This window comes from Numida meleagris, chromosome 2 (assembly GCF_002078875.1).
Source record: "Numida meleagris isolate 19003 breed g44 Domestic line chromosome 2, NumMel1.0, whole genome shotgun sequence".
NCBI classification, from domain to species: domain Eukaryota; kingdom Metazoa; phylum Chordata; class Aves; order Galliformes; family Numididae; genus Numida; species Numida meleagris.
In genome coordinates, this window is record NC_034410.1 from 29,325,270 (window position 1) to 29,346,841 (window position 21,572).

The 21,572-nt window shown below is 36.5% G+C and overlaps 1 protein-coding gene across 2 annotated transcripts in view; it reads left to right on the top strand.

The window, feature by feature from the left end:
* Positions 1 to 21,572, top strand: part of HDAC9 (histone deacetylase 9) — a 458,471-nt gene that overhangs the window by 325,704 nt on the left and 111,195 nt on the right. For both annotated transcript variants that reach the window (XM_021386094.1, XM_021386092.1), the window contains 2 exons: positions 4,991 to 5,040; positions 19,146 to 19,253. In XM_021386094.1, coding sequence (XP_021241769.1) covers positions 4,991 to 5,040; positions 19,146 to 19,253 — 158 coding nt within the window. The remainder of the gene's footprint in view (positions 1 to 4,990; positions 5,041 to 19,145; positions 19,254 to 21,572) is intronic.

The window sequence follows — 21,572 nt, forward strand, 5'->3', positions numbered from 1 at the left end:
TCTCAGAAGCTAGAATTTTCAAGGTAGGAAATCCCCATTAAAAGTAAATAAATAAAGAAAGAATAAAGCACTAAATTCCTGCAAAATGAAAAATTGGAAACAAATTTCATTTGGGCTCATCAACATTGTCAAAATGTTCCATTTTGATAGAGTCAAGCATTTCATTTAGATTTTTTTTATTTTGATTCATTTCATTTTAATTTTTGCATTATTTAATATAACATACATTTATATGAAATCTCGTTCCCATTTTGGACTGTTGTATGGGATGCAGTGTGTAGTTTCAGTTATGGAGCAAGTAATGGACCCAGGTTTTCTTGCTGTGTTTCTACCTATGTGTACAGAATGCAGAATGCTCTGTTTACCTAATCTCAAAAATCTGTTTATTTGTTCACAGTTCTTTATTTCACACTCTTTGCCTTTTTCATTTGGCACTCGGTCCAAAACATTTACTCTCTGAGTTTACATTGAGATCACACTCCTGGCATTTATCCTGAGTGTATCTTTGGCTTAATGCCCTTTTCTGTCTCTGTAGGATGTTTTCTTGCTGCCTCTTGCATGGCCTTTTACCAAGACAATGGTCAACGAAACACCCTTCCTACATGCTTTTGCATGTGCCTGTTTTTTTGGCTGGAAACTCTAACCATTTGAGCTTTCATACTCCTATATAAAATAACTTAATTATCTTTTACATTTTTCCAAAATGCAGTGTGACTGTTCTATCTTTCATTGTCCCCAGTTCAGCGTGGTTGAACCTAACCAATGCTGACATTAAAATTAACGTCTTGGTATGGTGCAAAAATTCAAAATGATGTGTAGTGAAGGAGAAAAGTCTAAAGGAAATGTTTCTCATAAAAAATGTCATCAATAACAACATAATCTCATAACTTTCCCGTTTCAATTAAAGTGCATTTTTTTTCTACAGAAATTGTTCCATCAGATTATGGCTTTGCATTCTAATGAAAAGGGTTTTGTTCCTTCCCTTACTCCTCTGTGCATTCAGAAAAACAGGGTCACACTTTGTTCTCCATTTAAGCCTCAGAAAAATATTTGTTCCCTGTTCCGAAAAGGACATTTGCATTTTCTGAATGTCTTTTCTTGCTCACGTGAAGTTTCGGTATCTTGCAAACAGAAACACCTGAAGGAATGAAATTTATAGAATGACTAGATCTAGAAATGTGCTACCTGTCAAAAAATGCTGATTTCTCTATTAAGGAAAACAACTCTTTTCTGGAAGGCTGCGAAGTAAAACAGCTGTGAACTACTGAAATCAGAGAGAATTGTGCACATAGATATTGTTCACATATTTGTCATGCTTTCAGAGTATAAACTGTCTTGAACTTCTGGCTTTATTTCTCTGATTCAGGGCTTACAAAAGCAGCTATTGCAAATGATTGCTTCAATTTTTACACTATCATGCAGTTTAGCTTTTAACTGATCATATTTCACCATAGTGTGTTAAACAACATGTTATGTTGCATTACATTTTTTTGACATGAATGAAACTAATATGGAGACTGTGTCACATCACATTACGGTTTCATGTGACAGAATACAACCTTTCAAACCCCTCTGAATAAGCTCAAGGGCAGAACAGTTACCAAACAGGTCTTAAAAATTTGATTGTTTTTTACCTCTCCAACCATAATTAATAAAGGTTTTCTAGAAATCAATTTTCCTATTATCACAAGTTTTTAAAAGTGGCAAATACTCTGTCAGCACATCCCTGACAGTGAGGCAATGTTTAAAGTACAACAAAAGGATGCATTTATAGAGCATCTGTGCAATTGCAATTACTTCCTTAGAAAAAATGTCTTCATTCTTAAAGGATGACACTGGAAGCAAGCATATTCTTCAAATTGTCATTACTTTTTACTAAATTGTGCCTTTTAACAAGTGAACACATTTTTTACTGGATTTTTTTGTTGGTGGTGAGTTTCTGTTGTTTTTTTTTTGTTTGTTTGTTTGTTTTTAGGGAGTGTTTTCCCATCACTCTTCTTGCTCATCAGACTATCAGACCTGAATTGCAAATCTCCTAAGCGGTGTTCTTGGCTTCTATAGGGACTTCCTGCCTCACCACCACGTTTGCCTAGCCAACTCCTACTATACTATACTCCTTGAGTATAATATTTCTAGCTCTACCTGTGAATTCTTGTGGTGAATCTTCTCTAGATCTTTCTTGCCAAGTGATTTGCTTGTGACTGCAAAATCTGACATGATACAAAGCTATTTGTCTTTTACATAGCTCACTCTGAAAGTAATGCTTCCTATGTATTTCGATGGAAACAGCAACAGATACAAAGACCACACTAACACTACTGGATAGAGCAAATTCTCAGCTACAAAACACCAATTTTCAACATAGTCATCACCATTAGCTATGCATTTTCCACCAATGATGAGCAAGAACTCACATGCCATGCTCACCCAAATCTGCATGGCCATCCAGAACATGCCTCATTTTTCACACCACTGTCACCACTGCTGAAATGCACCACCCACTGCCTCACTGTGCTCACATCCATAGTTTGATCTCCATAAATATTTAGCAAAAATCAGTGAATGTCAATGGGTGATGTTATTTGTGCACAGAGGAATTCAGTTCCACACCTTTGCTTCATATCCATTTCTACGTCAGATGCCATTCTGTCAGATTGCCTCTCTGCTGCCATCTGTCAGACGGCAACAATATGTAACAGAATATTGGTGAGAAGATTCATCCTCTACTGCCATACCACCACCATTTGCCTCTGATGTTGTGGGCCAACATCATAAAATTAGAGGTATTACTTTTGGAGCAGTCCTTGTCTATTGAAGTATCTGTGTCTTCTTTCTATTATTATTTTATTCTGGATGTATCCTGGGTAAGAAAGGGTGGTATTGGGAAATATCTGCTATTTACCAAATTCAGCTGAGGCAACTCCAAACACGATGGAAAATTCTTGCAATTTATCTTTAGGGTTTGTTTTTTTCTATTGATTTTCATTTTTGGAGAAGTGTTGTGAGCTCCTTTCTTTATTAGAGGATAGCCAAGTGATGGTCTCTCTTTCTCTCTTTGTCTTAGTGGAGCCTTTCCCAAGGTTCTTTTAATGAAATCTTGATGTTTTTCTTATTTTGCAAATTCTATCTTCATCTTTTTCACTCTTGCGCAATAAGAAGTTAGTATCCTGGCAAATTTCTTGATAAGCTGAAAAGGCTTTATGCTTGTTTTTCTGTTTTAATGCTATCCGTTGATTGATTTTAGTGTCTTTCCTCACCATCTGCTTTTCTGTTTTCACTTTGTGTTTGTTGTTTTTAATAGTGTTTACCATAAACAATGTGCCCTGCTGCACGGAGATAAATGAGAATTCATCTGTTCTCTCTTATGCAATGGAATTTAAGAAAAAAGTCTAGTCATTCAATATTCTAAAAATGCCTTCTTTTATCTCAAATTTCATTCTATGTTTCCATTAACATCTCCTGTCACTTTAGCAGCACTAATTTTTTAGTTAGCCACTCAAGACTTTTTGATCTTTCCTATAGCAAAAAGTGAGAAACTGCTGTTCACATTGGTTGCTGGATCTGCTTAGCAAGAGATCTGGAAAATCCTTCCATAGCTCTGCTCCAGCAGTCTTTGTCGGTAAACATTTCCTTGCGTGTCTGAGGCCATTAGGACTCGCAGTACGAGAACTTTGCATAGCTGGTGCACCTGCATTTCCCCTGGTAGCTCCACAGGAGGTTTTGTTTCGCTTCTCTGGCACAGTGTGCAAACTGATCAAAGGCCTCTAGTCGGTTAAAAATGCATCTTGGATTTTACTCAAAGCATAAAGCACTTTCTTCCTCTCAGACCTTTCAGTCTGGTCTCCCATACTTCAAAGATGATGGCTTATAATTGTCTTTATACATTTCATTGGCACCTGCTAAACATGAGTAACTGCTGTGTTTGCCCCTTCCATAACAATGGGTGGCTCCTCTTGGTAACCTGAGTGATTCACTATCTAACTCTTCCTCCATATGGCAAAGCCACAAAGCCAGTTCTGTGATACGGCAAGAGAAAAGTATGTGTTCTCTTCCACAGCTGCCTTAGGATCAGATTACATACTTCAATAAGAACTGCATCAAATCCTGAGATTCTTACCCGATTTCAAGATCGTCCTTATCAAGACAAACAATGAGTTTAGTGGTTCAAAAAAAAAGAAAATGTGAACAAATAAAAAGTGATTGTAATTATTAGCTTTATCACATTATCTAATGTGTAAAGCATAATAAGCTAGAAAATAGATTCTAAAACCTAATAAGTTTCTGTTTCCTTTAGAAGAATATATTCACTGAGTAATACTGATATAAATAATGAAAAAGGTATTTCATGTTATATTTTAAAATATTAAAGCATAAAAATAAAATAAAAAAACATTTAAATATTCATTAATGGGATGTAAATAATCAGACCCACATTTCAATAGCTAGGAAGAAGACAACAGTTTTTGAAGGAGAAACTTTTTGGAGAGCTGAAGTTAAGAAATAGTCACCAGTTGCATGTGAAGCTTAATGAGGTTCACTCTTTTGTCAGTGAAAAGAAACAGGCACTTCTCAAGTACAATTCATCTCATCAGTCATCCAGGCTGCGGAGAGGTGCCTACCTCACTCCACTGGCTGTGGAAGAAGCTGAGATGAGTAGCGTAGGCAAGCTGCTTATCTTTTCAGGAGCTAAAAATACCAGGTTGACTACTAGCCCTAGTTCAGAGTGATTTTCTGTGAAGTTGAGTTCATTACTTGTACACTCCTTTGAAACCCTTGCTTACCGATCTTATGATTTGTCACTGTTGCAAAAAAGTAATTAAAATGTCCCATGGCTGATTTGCTTTTGAAGTATTACTCAAGTTCTTTATTTTCTTTGTGTGATGCCTAAATTCAGAAATCAGAATTACAGTAGAGATTACTGTTCCAGTATTTAAATGATTTTTTGATAATTGATGCTTATTGTTTCTTTTTTTTTTTCTTTAATATATAGGAAACGTGTCTCAAAAACTCTTTTCCTTGCTGCCTTGTGGGGGACTTGGGGTAAGTAGATGTTTGGTTGTTTTTGTCAAGAGGGGACAGCACACAACAAATGTATTAATTCATAAATTCTGTAGCACTGTTTTACTAACAATTCAAAGTCACGAGAAGTTGATAAATCTAGAGAGGAGACCTTTGACACTATCTTACTGTTTGCAAAGACATGAGTAAAATACATTGCAATAAGCATATGAAACAGATAGGAATGCGTTTTGTAGAAATGTGTACATTTCTTATTTGTCCTACTGTTTTTTTTGCATGTGATCTATTTTTGAGAAAAGTAACATGGGTGCAGTTGCTTCTAGCAGAATGAAATGTGAAGAAACTGCTTCGTAAATTGCTGAAAAGTAAACATAGCTTTGCATTGCTCAGCGAGCAGAAAAGAAAACACCAGATTACCAGAACAAATTTGTTCTGAAATAGAAGTGTTGAATATAAGTATTTAATGGGCAAAAATTTATAGATAAGTATGTGTTGAAACAGTAGGTAGATAATTCATCCAAATTATTGAAAACATTTAGAATGGAGAATTTCTACTGATCTTGGCATCATGCTCATACTAAATTCTAGTGAGGATAATACAAGGACAAATCATTTTTCATGTACAGATGTTTCAGGTATTTTCTTTTTTTTTTTTTTTTTCCTTTTTTTTCCTTTTTTCCCCCACACAGCAGTATTCCACACATCTAGTTCAGCTCAGTGCATTATTTACTAATGTCAGTGATATCAAAATGCTGATATTACTAGGTATGGATGGGCTGTCTGAGTGATGCCTACATGCTTTAGGGCTTTTTTGCTCTTTCTCGGTACTCAGGAATAAAGCCACAATCTCTGGAATGAAATCAGAGTTATAGGTCAACTTCCAATACAAATTTCTAATATTTTATTTACTTTTATCCATGCCATAGTAATCTTGTTTATAGTTTCTTTTTTTGAGATACTCAAAAAAATATATGTGTAAGAATTTAGTGCACAATAGTAATAATTTCATTTGAGTTTTCAGTATTTAATAATGTTTGAGGATTTCTGTACTTTGAGTTACAGAGAATGAAAAGACCGGGAACTAGTAATCAATCAAATCCCTTTACTGTGGACTTAGGCTTGCTAAGTGTTCTGACCAAAATCTGGAACTTGGTGATTAACAACTTACTATATTTGAAGCTTGGGGATCATTCCTTTGTATGGATCACCTAATGTAACACGTAGTTGTGGACATCCATGTACGCATGCACCTGTGTGCATTTCTGTGTACACAGATGCACACACACATACTTGTGTACACAAATTTCTCTATAAAAAAGGTGAAATTAATTGTCAATATGGTGTTTTTTTCACAGTTACTGCAGTAATCAAGATGTTTAGACAGGATTAAACAAGAAATGAATGATGTTATGAAAGAATTTTGTTCAGACTTCTGAGCAAAGAGAAGCTGGTGCAAAAAAATTTTTGAGGGCTTTGGAAAGTAAATATGACTGTGGTATGCTTTGAAAATAAAACTATAAAGAGTTTTTCTATTAAACATGTTATTGAGGTATTGATGAGTTAGTATTAAAAATCATAAATTGAAATGGAGTTTGAAATCCTTTGAAACCCTTTTAGTAATGAAAGTGTGTTGCCCACTGTAAAGAAAACACAAGATAGTAATGCTCAGCATAAATTAGCTTTTTAAACACTTGAATTTATCTGTACTTTCAGGAGTCTCTTTATTTCTGATTTAGAATCATGGAAAATGGATTAAAGAAGCTATTGTAGAAATTGATCCTTTATTTATATTTTTCTACTTGGTTTCCCTTTCTACATATTATTATTGTCAGCCTTGCTGTGGGCCTCTTAAAGAAATGGGTTATGACCTTCTTTAAGGTAAATAATCAGTTTAGGAGCTCTCTTTCAGTGATATTTAGCTGTCTGTTGGTTAAGATGAGCTATGGGAAAGGGAGCTGCTTCAAACCGCCTGGAAAGCAATTCCTACATTTACTTTCAAAAAAGATGGTAGAAAGAAAGAAGCATTGCTATTTAGTAGTTTTCAACTTAGTTGAATTTTATGAAGCAGTAATCAATGTGAAAGGCGTAAGTTCATGCAAAGATTGTGAGGAGGCATGGAATCATGTAATTTTTTTCATATCTTCTCTGTATTTTTAGCTTGCTTAATTGGCTATGTGTTTACTAAATAAGGGAGTGAGAAAGTGTTACAAAAATAAGATAAAGACCTTAGTTCTTTCAGAATACTTTATAGCTTTTTCTTGATTAAGTGCTCTTTGATTCTATTGTCTTCAGAGGTACAGGAACCTTGCTGGCAGTTATGAGGCAGCCTTTCTATTATTAAATAGATGTGTGATTAAACTACTCACACTGGGGATGTTCCCATCTAGGATTATTTCTCTTCACTGCCAGGTTTTATTTAATATCAGAGTTCCCGTTTCTTAAGGAATGTTGTTATTATGGAGGAGATAATAAATTGCTTCTGGATGGGGACCCTCACACCACACTAAAGCTGCACCACTGTTGAAAGGAACACTGAGCCAATAAGACAGAGCACAGGAGGGAGCAAAGGCCATGTGCCTAAGTATATAATCTACCTATCATACATTTATAAATAAAGTCCTAGCACCTCTTCCACAAAGTTTATATATTTCACATGAAACAATCACTTTGACAAAATGTGAACTATTTTTGGAATAAAGATTGGAATTTAAGACTTTGTAGGCATTGCAGACAAAATGAGCCGATGGGCAGTAAAGACTACTGGCATGAACTTGGGATGGCTTCCATTATTCTGACAGGACTTAAAGGTGCAGCTAACCTCCTTAACCCTAAACAAAACCCAATTTTGTTGCCATCTCTGTCTGTTCTAATAGTGCCAATTAATTGCAGCCAAGATGAGGGATCCTCTTTTTTGGATTTTGCAATTGCATTAAAATAAAACTTTATCAAGAATTCTGCAAAGTAAACAAGAGGCAGTGTCCATAAAAAAGTTCTGATATTGTGGGGTGCTCTTCCTTTACAGTTCTGTATTGTTTGCATCAATGCAAAATATGTGTAAAGCTACTGCTTACTGATTCAGTAAAAGATTTTCATCTCTATGAATATATTTTCAAGTAGTGATAGTGACTACTTACGTCAGAGTCACTACTGAATTTGACTTGGTATATGCCAGGATTTCAGAAGAAGGAGGAAAGAAAAGGAAGAATAAAAAGCAGCACAACTGATAAATATCTCCCTGCCTAAGAACCCAAAGATGACTCATACTGACAGCCAAAGCGAACAGATCTAATATATATGTAGAAAAAAAGGAAGTCTATATCTGAACTCCTAAATTTACCCGTAACAGGTTTTCTTTCAATGACAGTTCATTTTTTATCAGAGCTATCTAGAGCCAGCAACACATCTGCTGAAGTATGAGACTTCTCTTTTTGCAATAATGTTTTTTATTCTTTTTTTTTCTTTCCAATTTTAGCTTTGTGACAGGCTTAATTGTTGTCAAAGAGTTCTAATACTGGGAGGTGCAATTCCTTGCGCTTAAGAGACACTATCAGCTCTACAGCCAGTGTTTCTAATAATAAGAGATAGTTTCTCATAGCTGGTCAGAGGTTTGGAATGTGGGAAGGTTTCCAGGAGGTGGGTAAATTGTAGGTGAAATAGCCAAATGGGGAGAATAATCACAAATTACTTTTTGGTCCTGCAAATTATCAGACAACGTTATAACTTTTTCTTCTGTGAACAGCCACTAGAGATATAACTGATCATTTGATCAGTGCATCCATCTATTGCAATTCCTCTCCTTCTGTTCTGCTTTGAAAATGACAAAAAAAAAGAAGCAGAAATCTATGTTTAATGGGAGCAAGTTTCATCTCTTTGCCTCAGTCTGTCACTAAAAATAGTGATTGTTTTCCTGCCTGTTTGACCTGCTGCTGTGTGAAGAAATCTTGAAGTCATTTCTCAGCCATATTTTTTTGCCTAGTTGATAGGCAAAAAACCCACAAAAGCAAAGAAGAGCGGGCTTTTATGATAATGTCATCATCGGCTCCCAGCTTCAAACACTTCTGCGGCTTTTGAATTGTCATTTATAACTTGGAACTGAACCGACCCATAATTCCCTTGATGCATTTAGAGAAATTGATAACAGACTGCTTCTTTTATGGCTCAGAGGAGGCAACTCCAATCACATCACTATTGGCAGTCAATATTATTTTCTGACATGGCTGTAAAAGTATAAAGGGGCTTATGGCATTTGTTTAGATGAGGAATGGGCTCTCAAGCTGTGCTGGGGTTTATGGGTCCAGATTACTGAGCAGCAAAGGGAATATGATGTTTGCAAACAGGATATGATTTTATTTAAGTTTGGGTTTCATACGTTGTTCCCTGGGGATTTCTCTGCAGACAGAAGAGAATTTCACTTTTATCATATGAAATTGGGCAGTTATCCAATCCATCCCCTCCTTCTCCCCCTCAAAGACACTGCTCCAAACCTGTAACGTGTAAAGTCAGATTTTTAAACTGCAAGAGGAGGAGATGGGAAAGAACACCACCGTGTAAGAAATTAGACTTTTACAGAATAAATCTTTAGTGAGCCTAACAGTGTTGCTCATGAGCTAAATACCGAGCTATCTGGGTGGCTAAGAATGGCTCATACATGTTAGGAAAGTCCATTGCATTTCCTTTAATTTTGATGTTGTTGTAGTAAAGGAGGAGAGATTGTAGGATAAGCTGGTCTTGTTTCATTTCTGGAGTACTACATAATTCTTACATACCAGAAAAGAATTTGGCCAGTAACTATTAAGAAAAGAAATTTAAAACTATAAAATCTCTCTACTCTTTTCCAAATTCTACAAAATATTCATAGCATCTCTCTAAATATTCTGACTGTTGAGTTTCTCCCTGATATTCCTTGCTGTGATAGTTGTACAGTACTACTTCTTGTCCTGACCACACAGGAAGAAATGAAAGAAGAAAGGCAAAATCTCAATAGTGCACAACTTTAATAAGTCAGCCAGGAAACAAACTGTTTTCTGCTGTTCCTCATTCTTCCTTCCATCTCCCCAGTTTGTGTGCAGGAAGATTTATCAGCCTTTAAATGCTATAACTTTTCACTCCTCTTATAGGTATCAATTGTATCAACCTAGTGCTACCACCATGGTGCCACAGTGTAGAAATTAAGGAAGTGTTTGTGGTAGTATTGTTTCTTTTTTGTATATTTTAGGTTTCAGGATGATTTGAGGTTCTCTTCTCAGATCCATACTCAAAGCTGGCTGTAATAAAATCAGACTCAGTATGGTTTGTGCATTCAAATTAAATATCACCTCCACACAGGTGTTATAACTAATGTGTGTCCTTCCCCTTTATCCCAGGCTGTACTAAAATAGGCATAGTCCTGTCATAACATCTACCAAAAATAAGTCTGTTTCCTTGGATTCAGTTACACAGCTTTGATTGTGTGATGTTTTCTAGAGAAGACATCAAAATGCATAGTGATAAAGGCCACCCTGATACCACCCCAAGGTGCGAAGTGCAGTGCAAGTGGGTATGGAAATGTAGTGAGGGCTGGAGGTTTGTCATCTCAGAGCATTCAAGGCTCTACATGATTGGTTACTCAGTGCAGCTCCAGACAACTGAATTTGGACTAGCCACAGGACAGAGCAATGAGGGTGTAATGTACTCCCAGCTGCTCTGGCATTTTTTTTTTTTTAAGGTGGCACAACCCTGTCAATTCTGACAATTCATAACAACCATTTACCTACTTCAGTTCAGAATAGTAAGGCATGATTGTGAAAACTCACAACGTGTTTGGCTACATGTACATAATTTCAGACAAATTACTGAAACCCTCAAAACAAGAGCCTGTCCATCCTTGCTTACCTACATACCTACTAGAAAACCATGGCTGACTCTAGATCAGGACTCAGTTTACCTAAGAAGTAAAGAACTAGCTGGAGGAACTCAATTCCCTCCATTATCAGGGACTTTAAGCAACTAAGTTCCTAATTTTAGACACATTAATTTTAGAGGAAAAAAGGATAAACATGATCTGACTGATCAGAGGAGGAAATAATTAGATATTCTTTTGTTAGTGAGATGCAGAGACTTAATCTGCTCATCTGGAACATGCAACGGTATCTCTGCCAGAGAGGATAGGCAGAATTTAGCATATCAGTATGGTGCTCATAACTAAAGGAAACAATTTCATCAGACTTTGTTCTATTTTTGTCCTTTCATGGCACAGAGATGGCCTGGTGCCACAGAACTTGATGCTTAGATTAGTGAGAGGTGAAACTGTTCAACTGAGAGGCAAAGTTCTCTGACATTGCTGCAGGCAGGTCCATTTTAGAAATGTCCCAATCAGCTTTAACTTGCAGCAGGCAAGAATAGAAGCTCAGGGGTGGTAATCTGCCAACTCAGGTGCTAAAGCTGATCTTGTCAAGCACAAGATTTGGTCATTTAGTTGTTATTATTTTTTTTTTAACAGAAGATCACTTTTCCTCGAAAGTAGATCAGATTCAATTTAAACAAAAATTCACAACACAGAACAAAGAAAAATATTGTGAAGCTAATGAACTATCATCAAGTCAATTCTTCAGAGGTCTTATCTCATTTTGTGCATTTCCTAAAAATTACTCTTGCCAAAGGCCAGCATTATCAAAAAAAAAAAAAAAAAAAAAAAAAAAGCCCTCTTATTTGCTAGGATATTAAACACTGTATGTACATATCTATATATATGTATATTAAGTGTAAATAGTGCAATAGCATTATATACAATAGTGCTGTATACAAATTCAATCTCTCCAGAGTTAATCATGTGCTGGAAATTTGGTAAATAAAATAGCATTCACATTTGCCTTTAAAAGCACATCATGTGTTTATTGATAGAATTTAGCTCTCAAGACAGACAGAAAAGCTCTCTGTAGAGGAAATGTTCATGTGCTACTTGTCCGAATAATCACCAGGTTCTAGCAGAGTTCCATGGTGTCCTTTGACAGAAAGATAATCTATGTCCAAGAAAGAAGCTGAAATACCATGTACTGCTTAAATGTGCTCAGGCAATTTTTTTTTTTAAATAAAGCTTGAATTTGGCGCATAAAAGTTATTATTTCTGTAATTGTATACATTACAACTGGTTATACATTGTTTTATCTATTTGCCCATGAACCCCCTGGAAACTGCAAGATCAAACATAAGAAGGCAATTGCACAAGTATTTTCGCACACTAATCCATTAAAAACTAAAACAAATGTCAAGTTAAATTAATTGAGTACTCAGGGCTAGGTCTGTAAGTGCAGTAACATTTTTACAAGCATCTGGTGATATATGCCACGTATCTGAGACTTGAATCTGGACCTAAGTGTTTTATTTATGAGTTTTTTCTAAAAACAAGTTCTAATCCACATCTAATCCATGCTATCCTCCCTCTATTCCCCCTACCAATGATCCACACATCACCATTTCACTAAGGTTTTTAGATCCTCTTGGGTGTTTAATGTGTGCTGTGTGAACCAGAGATTCTAAGTGTTTAAGAGGTTCAGGAGACTGACTGAATCAAACTGTTTTGTCAGAAGATTTTATTGTATTCCTGTTTTAGCTTGACTTATCTCCATTCTTATCCTCATTTTAAATAAAAAGGATTTAATTTTTAATACAAATATCAAATATTTACTTGACTTTTTAGAAATGTTCTGGTGAATTCCTGTTCTATGGAAATAGGAGTGGTGCATTTATTTTAACTGTGGCTAACCACCACCATCAATAACCATGCAAGGAATTCAATTTTTAATTTCTGCTTAGAAAATTTTTGCTAGTATATTCAGAGATTTGATTTTGATTTATAAGTTTATATAGTTATATATATAAGTTTACATAGTTACTTTTATAAGTTAGGTCACTGTTGTCAGGTAAAACTTGAAAATGCTATATATCTGACATATAGTAGATACAGGTACAGTCAACATTCCTTGTTCTTGTGCTGAAAGAGGCTTTTGAGGTCAGATTTAATAGCCTCTAAAATTCTTTTTAAAACTCAATTTCCATGAATATTATTGCTGATAAATTCTTCTACTGAGTTACTCAAATATAGGAGAAAAGCCAGTGCAAACTAGATGAATTCCACCTTTTTTTTCAAGCAGTGGTCTCTGAAGATCCTGTGAGTGATTCATCCCTGCAGGGTCTAAAGATTGCTTCCCCTTCGTAATTTGTTTGTAAATCACATTGGAAAACAAGAAAGTATGAAAAATTGATATTCTGAGTACTCTCTATGGCAAGCATTTTAGATTAAAGCAGTTAGAAAACCCTTTGACAGAACAAGTCTATGATACAGCTGTAAAGTAAGAGTGAAAATAAAGGAAACTCTCAGTACATATTTTTCCTAAAGAAGCCCACTCTTCCTGTAAGTGGGATTTATGGAAGAGATGTCAGCCATTACAAAATTTTTCTTCTTTGTTCCTTACTGAGAGATGTGGCTGACAGGCCATTCATTAGAGGTTGTTCCTTGGAGATGATGTGCACACCTTCGCTTCTTTAGTCATGGTGAGATGAAACAGCAGCTGAGAAGCACACCGAGGGCTTTTTGCTTCTCAGTGGAAATCACAGAGGTGATGAATGAGCACTAGTACATCTGTAGGAGTGGGAAGTGAGAGCTATGAGTGTGGCACCTGGGAAGCTGCACTGCTCGTGATCACAAGCAAAGTATTCCAAACTTACGTGCTGGCATTCAGTGGCACCAAATCTCTCCAAGAACATCAGACTCTGTTGGCAGTAAGAGCAAAATGCCACACACAAACTTTAGAGGTTGCAACACTTTAGGAAAATATTCCATTTCTATTTTCATGCCAGAGAAATAAAAAAACTCAGCAATGGAAACATGTTTGCTCTGGCGTGAGTGAAAGATTGTGAGACTCTGAATCCTTTTAAAACTAAAACAAAGGAATTTGCTCTCCAATACACAGGTTTTATTCAATTGTGGTATCACTGAAGAGGTCTGGGCTCTTCCTTATTATTCTCTCAGAGAATTTAACAAGTTCATTTACTGTAAATAGCTACAATGTTGTTATCTGCATAGATTTTATTTACTTCCCTATTTTATAACCATTTATATCAAAGGACAGCATTTTTAAGTGGTAGTTTTTCCAGATTCATCTTGAAATATTTCAACATAAATGCATATTGAATTAAATTCCATCTAAGAATAGTTAAGCCCAACCTCTGTTCTTTAAAGAAAAGCGAAACAATAATTTTTAACTACTGTGAAGAAGTGCTGCTTTTTACTGATTTTGTGCAGGGTATTGTACACATAGCACAAAGTCACTGCTCTCACTGGTCATAATTTCCATAAGCAGGTAGATGACAGATTGCATTTTTGAACCGTTCTTAGAGAATGAGGAGTGTATCTCTCACAAGGCCATGTGGTAACTCTTGGAGGACTGGTTTTCATTTTTATGATGGCAACAGCTGTGCAGAGACTATAGGACAGGGTGAGAGATGTATTTTTTAATTCCTTTTAGGTATGAAATCAGAATTCCGTTGTGGAAGCTGTATTTGTGTTAAATCACAGATTGTATGTGTGTGTGATAAGAGAAATCAAGCTCTAGGATTCTGTGTCAGAATCTATCCCAAAGTTATAGCTTTCGCTCTCTTTTATATTGCCACTTAAGTTATCAGTGAAGGTGTATTTAAGATAGCTTCAGAGTTTACTCAGAGTTAATTATTTAAAGAAGAAAAATAACTCACACAGACGAATAAGACACATGGTATGAAAAATTGCAGGGTTTGTCAGACTGTCAGCAGCAAACCTGGTCAGCAGAACTGTGACACAATGACCATTAAACAGATCCTGAGAGGTTTCTGGAGGAAGAACAATTAAAACAGAGGATGAGGAATGCAGTTTCTATAGCAGGGGAAAGGACAGGTAAAACAAAAGACAGTTATAAGAATGTTGTAGAATTTTTAATGCCATTTTTTTTTGCCTCTCTAAAGTTCCAGATAAAAGAAATAGCAGGATATGTAACATTTCAAATTTTATCTACTATGGGGATTTCTAAAAGGCACGTATGTGTACTCCCTCAAAAGTATTTTGATGTCCTTCATCTTCACACAATCTGAACAACGTATAAGGAGTTGTAACTTTCAAACTTTATAGTCAGTCTGTTTTAATATGAAACATTCCAGTCCTCAAGTGGTACAGAACAAACTTGCTATCTGCTTCAACATCTCTGTTGTTTCTTGGGTTTTTTTCAGTATGCTTTAAGTCTTCATTGCAAAAGTCAATTTATCATATTGATATTTCTTGCAGGAAACATTCATTAGTTTTTTGGTTTTTTGGGTTTAGGGTTTTTTGGGGGGTGGGTTTTTTTTGTTTTGTTGTTGTTTTGAAAGCAGGGAATTTCTGCACCCTCTGCTTGAAACACAAGTTGTATTCAGTCAGGAAAAGTTACCTACATTTCTTTTCACTTGAGTCATTCACTTCCTCTCTAATGCCTCCATATCCACTTCAGGGATAGGTAGCTTAATTTCTATCATCTGTAGCTTTACAGAGTATTAACTTTGCTACACATGCCAATGATTGAGCTATACTAGATGTGCTTGAAAAAGCCTGTACCCTACACTGCTCATTCAGGAAACTCGGAGTGAAGTAAACCCATATGTGTGTTTAAAAGTTTAATGTTCAGATAAGGTTTGTGTTTTCTGGCTCTTGCTGATGTCATGCACAGCATGTCTTTGAAGAGCTGCAGTAGCGATAGGATTTTTGATAACAAAATATGTGTCATGCTCATTCTTTTCTTCTGGCAATTTGATGCTTTTGAAAAAAAAAAATTCTTTTTCATTTTGATTAGACATTCAGAATATTTTCCTGTCCTGTTAATTTTTAAAAGGATTCTTAAAGTAAAAAAATGCATGTAATTAAGCAGAAAAAAAAAGTTTAATTTCTCTGTTAGAATTAAGTTACAAATGCTGTATTTTATGGTTTTTTTTAATGTCTAAAACATAGAATCAAAAGTGAGATAGATATAAAATAACTGTCTGTTGAATTCCATCTGACTTTTTAATAGACTGTTTTTAAAAATCACATTTGTCACAAGTTCATGCATATTTTGCAACAGGATAGACTTTTGGATAAATCTGGTCTATACATGAAGGGGAAGTGAAATCACTAATCTGATTTTCTTTCCTCATATGAGATGCAATTATTTCATCTCACATGAATAAAGAAAGGCATATCTAGTCATATTTTGCATAGCTATATTTCATATACAGCTTGACAATTAGGCCAGATAGTAGCTGTAATTTTAATGGGTTGGCCACATACATAATTGTATTTCAACAGCAGGTTACAAAGTAAACATTGAATAGCATTAAAAGGAAATCTCTATTTAAGCACCTGAAATATCTGAGGCAATACATAGCACTAATAGAGATATAAAATGGACCAGGATGGTATTTTCCAGTCGTGACAGCTGAAGTCTTGGCTGAAGGATGAAAGTTTTTCTAAACGTTTTTATAAGTTGTTCTGTACAGGATGTTCCTAAGAAATTCAATCGGAATTTTGCATGAACACGAAACAGAATATGACATCCAAGTTTATAATAATGTACCTTGTCAGGATAATTATATTGATATCTTTTTGTTAGTTTACTTATTATATTACAACCCTGTACTAAGATACACAGCTTCAGTTGGCTACCTCTGGCTTTGAAAGTTTACATTTTGTTACATGCATCACTCCCATGAGATGAGCTAGAATATCCTAAATTTCCTGTGCATATTCAGGTGGTCATTTCTGAAAACTCCTCAGGAAATTCTGTTTTGTTTTTTTGGTTGCCCATCCAGTCTAGGTTCAATTAGGTAGCAGTGGTTCCAATAGTCTGAGCAAAATTGTGCAGTGGAAGACATTTGGCCTTACTGTCCTGGTTCATTCTCCTCACACACAGCTGAAAGCAGAACATGATAAATGCCATATCTTGGCCAGTACTCCGTGTTCAGTGATTGGAGAAACTGCTGTCTCATGTGTCAGAGCAGGCAACTGTCTTGAAGGGTGGGTACTCTCAAGCTGTGGTTACAATTTTAACTTAATCAGCCTTCCAGGAAATGAATCATAGTCCCTTTGAGGATGCAGGCTCCTGCTCGTGCCCTGGTTTACTGAGTAACTGCCACTGAATCATTTTCATCAGCCACTCCTTCATGTTATCCTTAATTTGTTAGCCATAAAAATGGCAAGACAATACTCCTTCCCAGACCTCTTGTTGATATTTCTTTAAAGTGCTGCACTGTATTTTTCAAACTATATTATGGCTTTCTTAAATTGATTTAACCAATGACCTCTAGTTATTTATTTCCTTATTTTTTTAAATAAAAATTGATTCACAGTTTTTTTAAAGTAGCAGACAGAAAACCTGAAGTTCTACCTAATTTTAAATATGACTTGATTTTTTTTTGCTATTTGATTTCATTATATCTTGCTGTAATTTCCTGAGTTACTTACTGATTTCTGTCTCAGTCCAATAACAACAAACACAATAAATCAACACATATCGAGCTAATGATGCTTAATTGTGTTTGTGCAATATTTTGAGATTCTCAGTTGAAAACACAATGTGCTGTTATTATTGTTATTCTGAACTTTGCAATGCATGAAGCCCATGCTTTTTATTCAGGCCTACTGTGAACAGGAACTATTTTCATTAGTTATGCTGCATGCACACAACATTGATCAAAATGACAGAAAACTCAGGTCCAGTAAACTGAAAAATAAGATTGTTTTAGTAGCTTGAAATATAATATTGTTGTAACAGTAATGGCAAAAACATTTGGCAGGTGTAGAGAAGATCAAGCTACTTTCTGTTTCAAATGACTAATCAGAGAATTTCTCAGAACTTCCACAGTTGAGGAGCAGTTGCATCCATTTTCAAGTACTTGATTTCTTCCTTTATTTCCTTTTCTTTTTTCTTTATTTCTTTTTAAGGAAATTAGGAACAGAAGCTGATGGTTCAAACTGAAAACATGTCTCAGTGTACTTGGAAGCTGTCCAAATAGCATCTGCCGCAGTACTTTGTCTATCCCTAAACGTTTTTCTTTTCATGATAAATTTGTGCAGTATGATACAACCAAATGCACTTCTCATGGAGCATCAAGGAAGTCTGGCTGCCTCTTTAGATAATTTTTTCAGACTGTTTCACACCATCACATCAGTTTGGCATAATATCATATAAAGGATATGCAATATTTCATCTATACTTTGTTGCTTGTTTCAGCAAATCAATAGTTACTAAAAATACATTTAATAAGTAAAATGTTGGGATTCTCATTGAAGCTGTAGAGCAGTGCTGCTTAGCAGTATTTATAAGATTTTCTTTATATTTTGTATTTGAAATATAATTATAGTGTTTTATCTTTATATAATATCCATATAAAGTTTTACAGTGACACTTTCTTGTCTAGCATGCATGCATGAGTGAGAATTTTCTCTGCTTTAAGCAACAACACTCATCTGTTATTGTGTGACCTAAAGCCTTTCAGTCAAAACTCAGCCATCCATCAAAACTGGAAATATATCATTTTAATTTAATTTTATTTTTTTGTCAGTGGCAAGAGTAGCTAGTGAAATTAAGCTGAGCAGTGATTCCAATCATTTAAAAATGATGCCTGCCTGGGTCAGAAAGACGAGAGATCTTACTGCTTCTTTTAAACTTCATAATGATCCAGGACACCAGCCAGTTTCTGGTGGCACGCTTTTCTGGGACAGTGGTGCCTGTTCCAGTGGGATGCCATGTCCCTCACCAGCAGCCCTGTCCCCACCAGTAGGAGGACTCAGCGCAGGGCGTCTGCTGGCCAGTGAGCAGGCCAGGCCCAGCCAATGTAACACTGTTTGTAATAAGAAATCTAAACAGGGAATGGCAGTGAGGCATGACAGGAATGTGTTTCCATTGGAGAAGCCCGTGCAGAGAAAAAGCATAAGCAAAGCCATGTCCAGAAGGCCTTTCAGCTGGCCCGGATGGAAGACTGATGTTATTGTACATGGGCTGTCACGCTGCCAGCCCTCCCTCACAGGTTTGTTTTCTCTCATGCTCTCCCTCTCCCTTTCCCTCTCCCTCTCTCCCCTGCCCTCCTCTTGGGGCTGGCTGTTTGCTCAGGTGGACAGTGACACCGTTTGGAACGAGCTGCACTCGGCCGGGGCGGCACGCATGGCGGTGGGCTGTGTCATTGAGCTGGCGGCCCGCGTGGCCTCCCGGGAGCTGAAGGTGAGGTCCGGGCCACGCGGTGGGTGGGAGGAAGGGAGGGCAGGGGGCTGAAGGCAGGCCTTGTTTGCCTGCTCTGCTCTGCTGGGCGGTGGGAGGATGGCCACCAAGGTGTGGCAGGCCTGGTGGCTCTTTGAAGTTGCTGGGGAGACTCTCTTGACACTCTGAAATAGCATTGTTCTCTTCAGAGTGCAGAGTTCCACAGCCCAAGGTGAAGTCACTCTTTGTGTGCATGTGTCTGGCAAGTTGCTTTGTATCTGCCTTTTGAAGTGATTTGTTTTAAATATGATTTAGTCACGTGCATGACCTCAGGATACCACCTGGAGAGGGGGGAGGCAATCGGTGGGCAAGCAGGTTATGGGGGAAGAGGGATGCTGTTGACGAGGAGACTAATGATCCAGAATACACCTTCCCTTTGGCTGCTCCACGCTGACTGCCCCTCATTGTTCTTCCAGGCTGCCTCCTTGTCCCTATCTCCTTTCTGTACGATCTGCAAAGAATGATGTACAAAATCCAAATTAACCCCAGTCTAAACAATTTATAAAAGTTCCAGACCTGACGGACTTTGACATTTTATTTGGTATTTTAACGGCCCTATTTAAAGGTACACCATATGCAGCCTGAATGCAGTCTTGCCCCAATAAACATTGTTGGAACTAACATGTCTCCTTAATGAAACTGTTTATACTCTTTCCAGTCCAAACACTAATGGATTCAGTCCTGTTTCCCAAGTCAAGATACAAATAAATATTTTAGAATTAGCATTATACAATGATTGTTTTAAATTCCAAAATGTAATGAAACTTGGGAATTTGCTTCCTCTATATATCTCATTTCAGTCAAAATATATTAGCTACATATCAGATGAAGGTTACATATGTTTATGTGTGTTTATAAATAGAATATATATGTATGTAAAAGAGCATTCAGTTGAAACACCGTAATATATCTCTGATCCAGTCAAACATGATTAGTAAACTTATGTGTTCAGATACTAAAATCATTAGGCAGGTGCTACACCAAAGCCATATAAATTTTGAAATCTCAGATCAAGGAGAGGTACATCAGTATGGGATCCTGTTGTGTACCTTGTTTGATTATAAGGAGTTCATCCCCCTTAAACTTTCATAACTCACTTGGATTCAAAACACAACTCATAGCAAATTATTCCCACTCAATGGCACTAATGAAAATTTTTAGCCAGTTTTTACAGCTGGTGACTGGAGGGCATATGGCAGTCATTAAGATGACATACTGCAAGTTTTGATAAGAATTAAGAGATGTGCCCTGAATGTAGTTGGCATGAGCAGGACTGGTGCAAAATCTTTACTACTTATCTCTGTGCCTTTGTGGTGTCTTTTCACAGTATGAATGCTCTTGGTTGTTTATCTGTGTCAGGGACAGCTGAAACAAATCAAACATCATCCACTGTGAGACCTTGGTTGCTAATGGAGTTGCAACAATCTCTAAATAAATACTTTAAGTTTAATACTAATTAATTGTTTATTGGAAAAATATTGTTGGTCCCGAATAGAATCTTTGTCTGCAGTAGAGAAAACTAAAATAGTCTCATGCATCTTCCAGTTGAGAAAAAGACGCGCCAAGTAGTTGCTTTTCCCCGAATCATCAGGAATAGAAAAGGTCTGTTTTGAAAGTGAGTTGGGCACATTCATGCTATTCTGGGCATACTCATGCCATTCCTAATGGGTGTTTATGTACCCTGCTCCTGTACTTCCAGTATGAAACCCAGTGACTTGGGTGCCAGTGTGCTTGCTGACTCTCTGAACTAACAATCCACATGTGTTATTTATAATGTACAGTGAAAGAAACCCATAGAAAAGTTACTAAGGATTGACTGACAGCGCTGATAATGACATGAGCTATTTTGACAGTCCTATGTTTGCTTTGTCACTGCATACAAACCTGAGTTTTGCTCAGACAAGATGACCTCAGCAACATCATATGGCAAATTGCATTCAGGATTTTTTTTTCAGTGTATTCTGGGACTTTTGTGCCCTGGCTGAAATTTTAGTTAGCTGTGAGATTTTAGCTCCACAGATGTTCTGATCTATCTTTAGGATAACTTTAAATGTTGCTTTTCCATCTTGCTGCCATTATTCCTCTAGAAACTCTAGAAACATATATGTTGCACTGATCAGTTATTTCTAGTACAAGGAAAATGCCAGTTCTCTAATGTACTTGTGAAGATCTAAGGGGAAATAAGTGAAGCTCTCTGCTTCCATGCACATTCATTGAGCAAATATGCATGTGAAGCAACCTTCTGGAGCCTGTACTGTGAGCACTGAGTGGGAGGATTAAGCT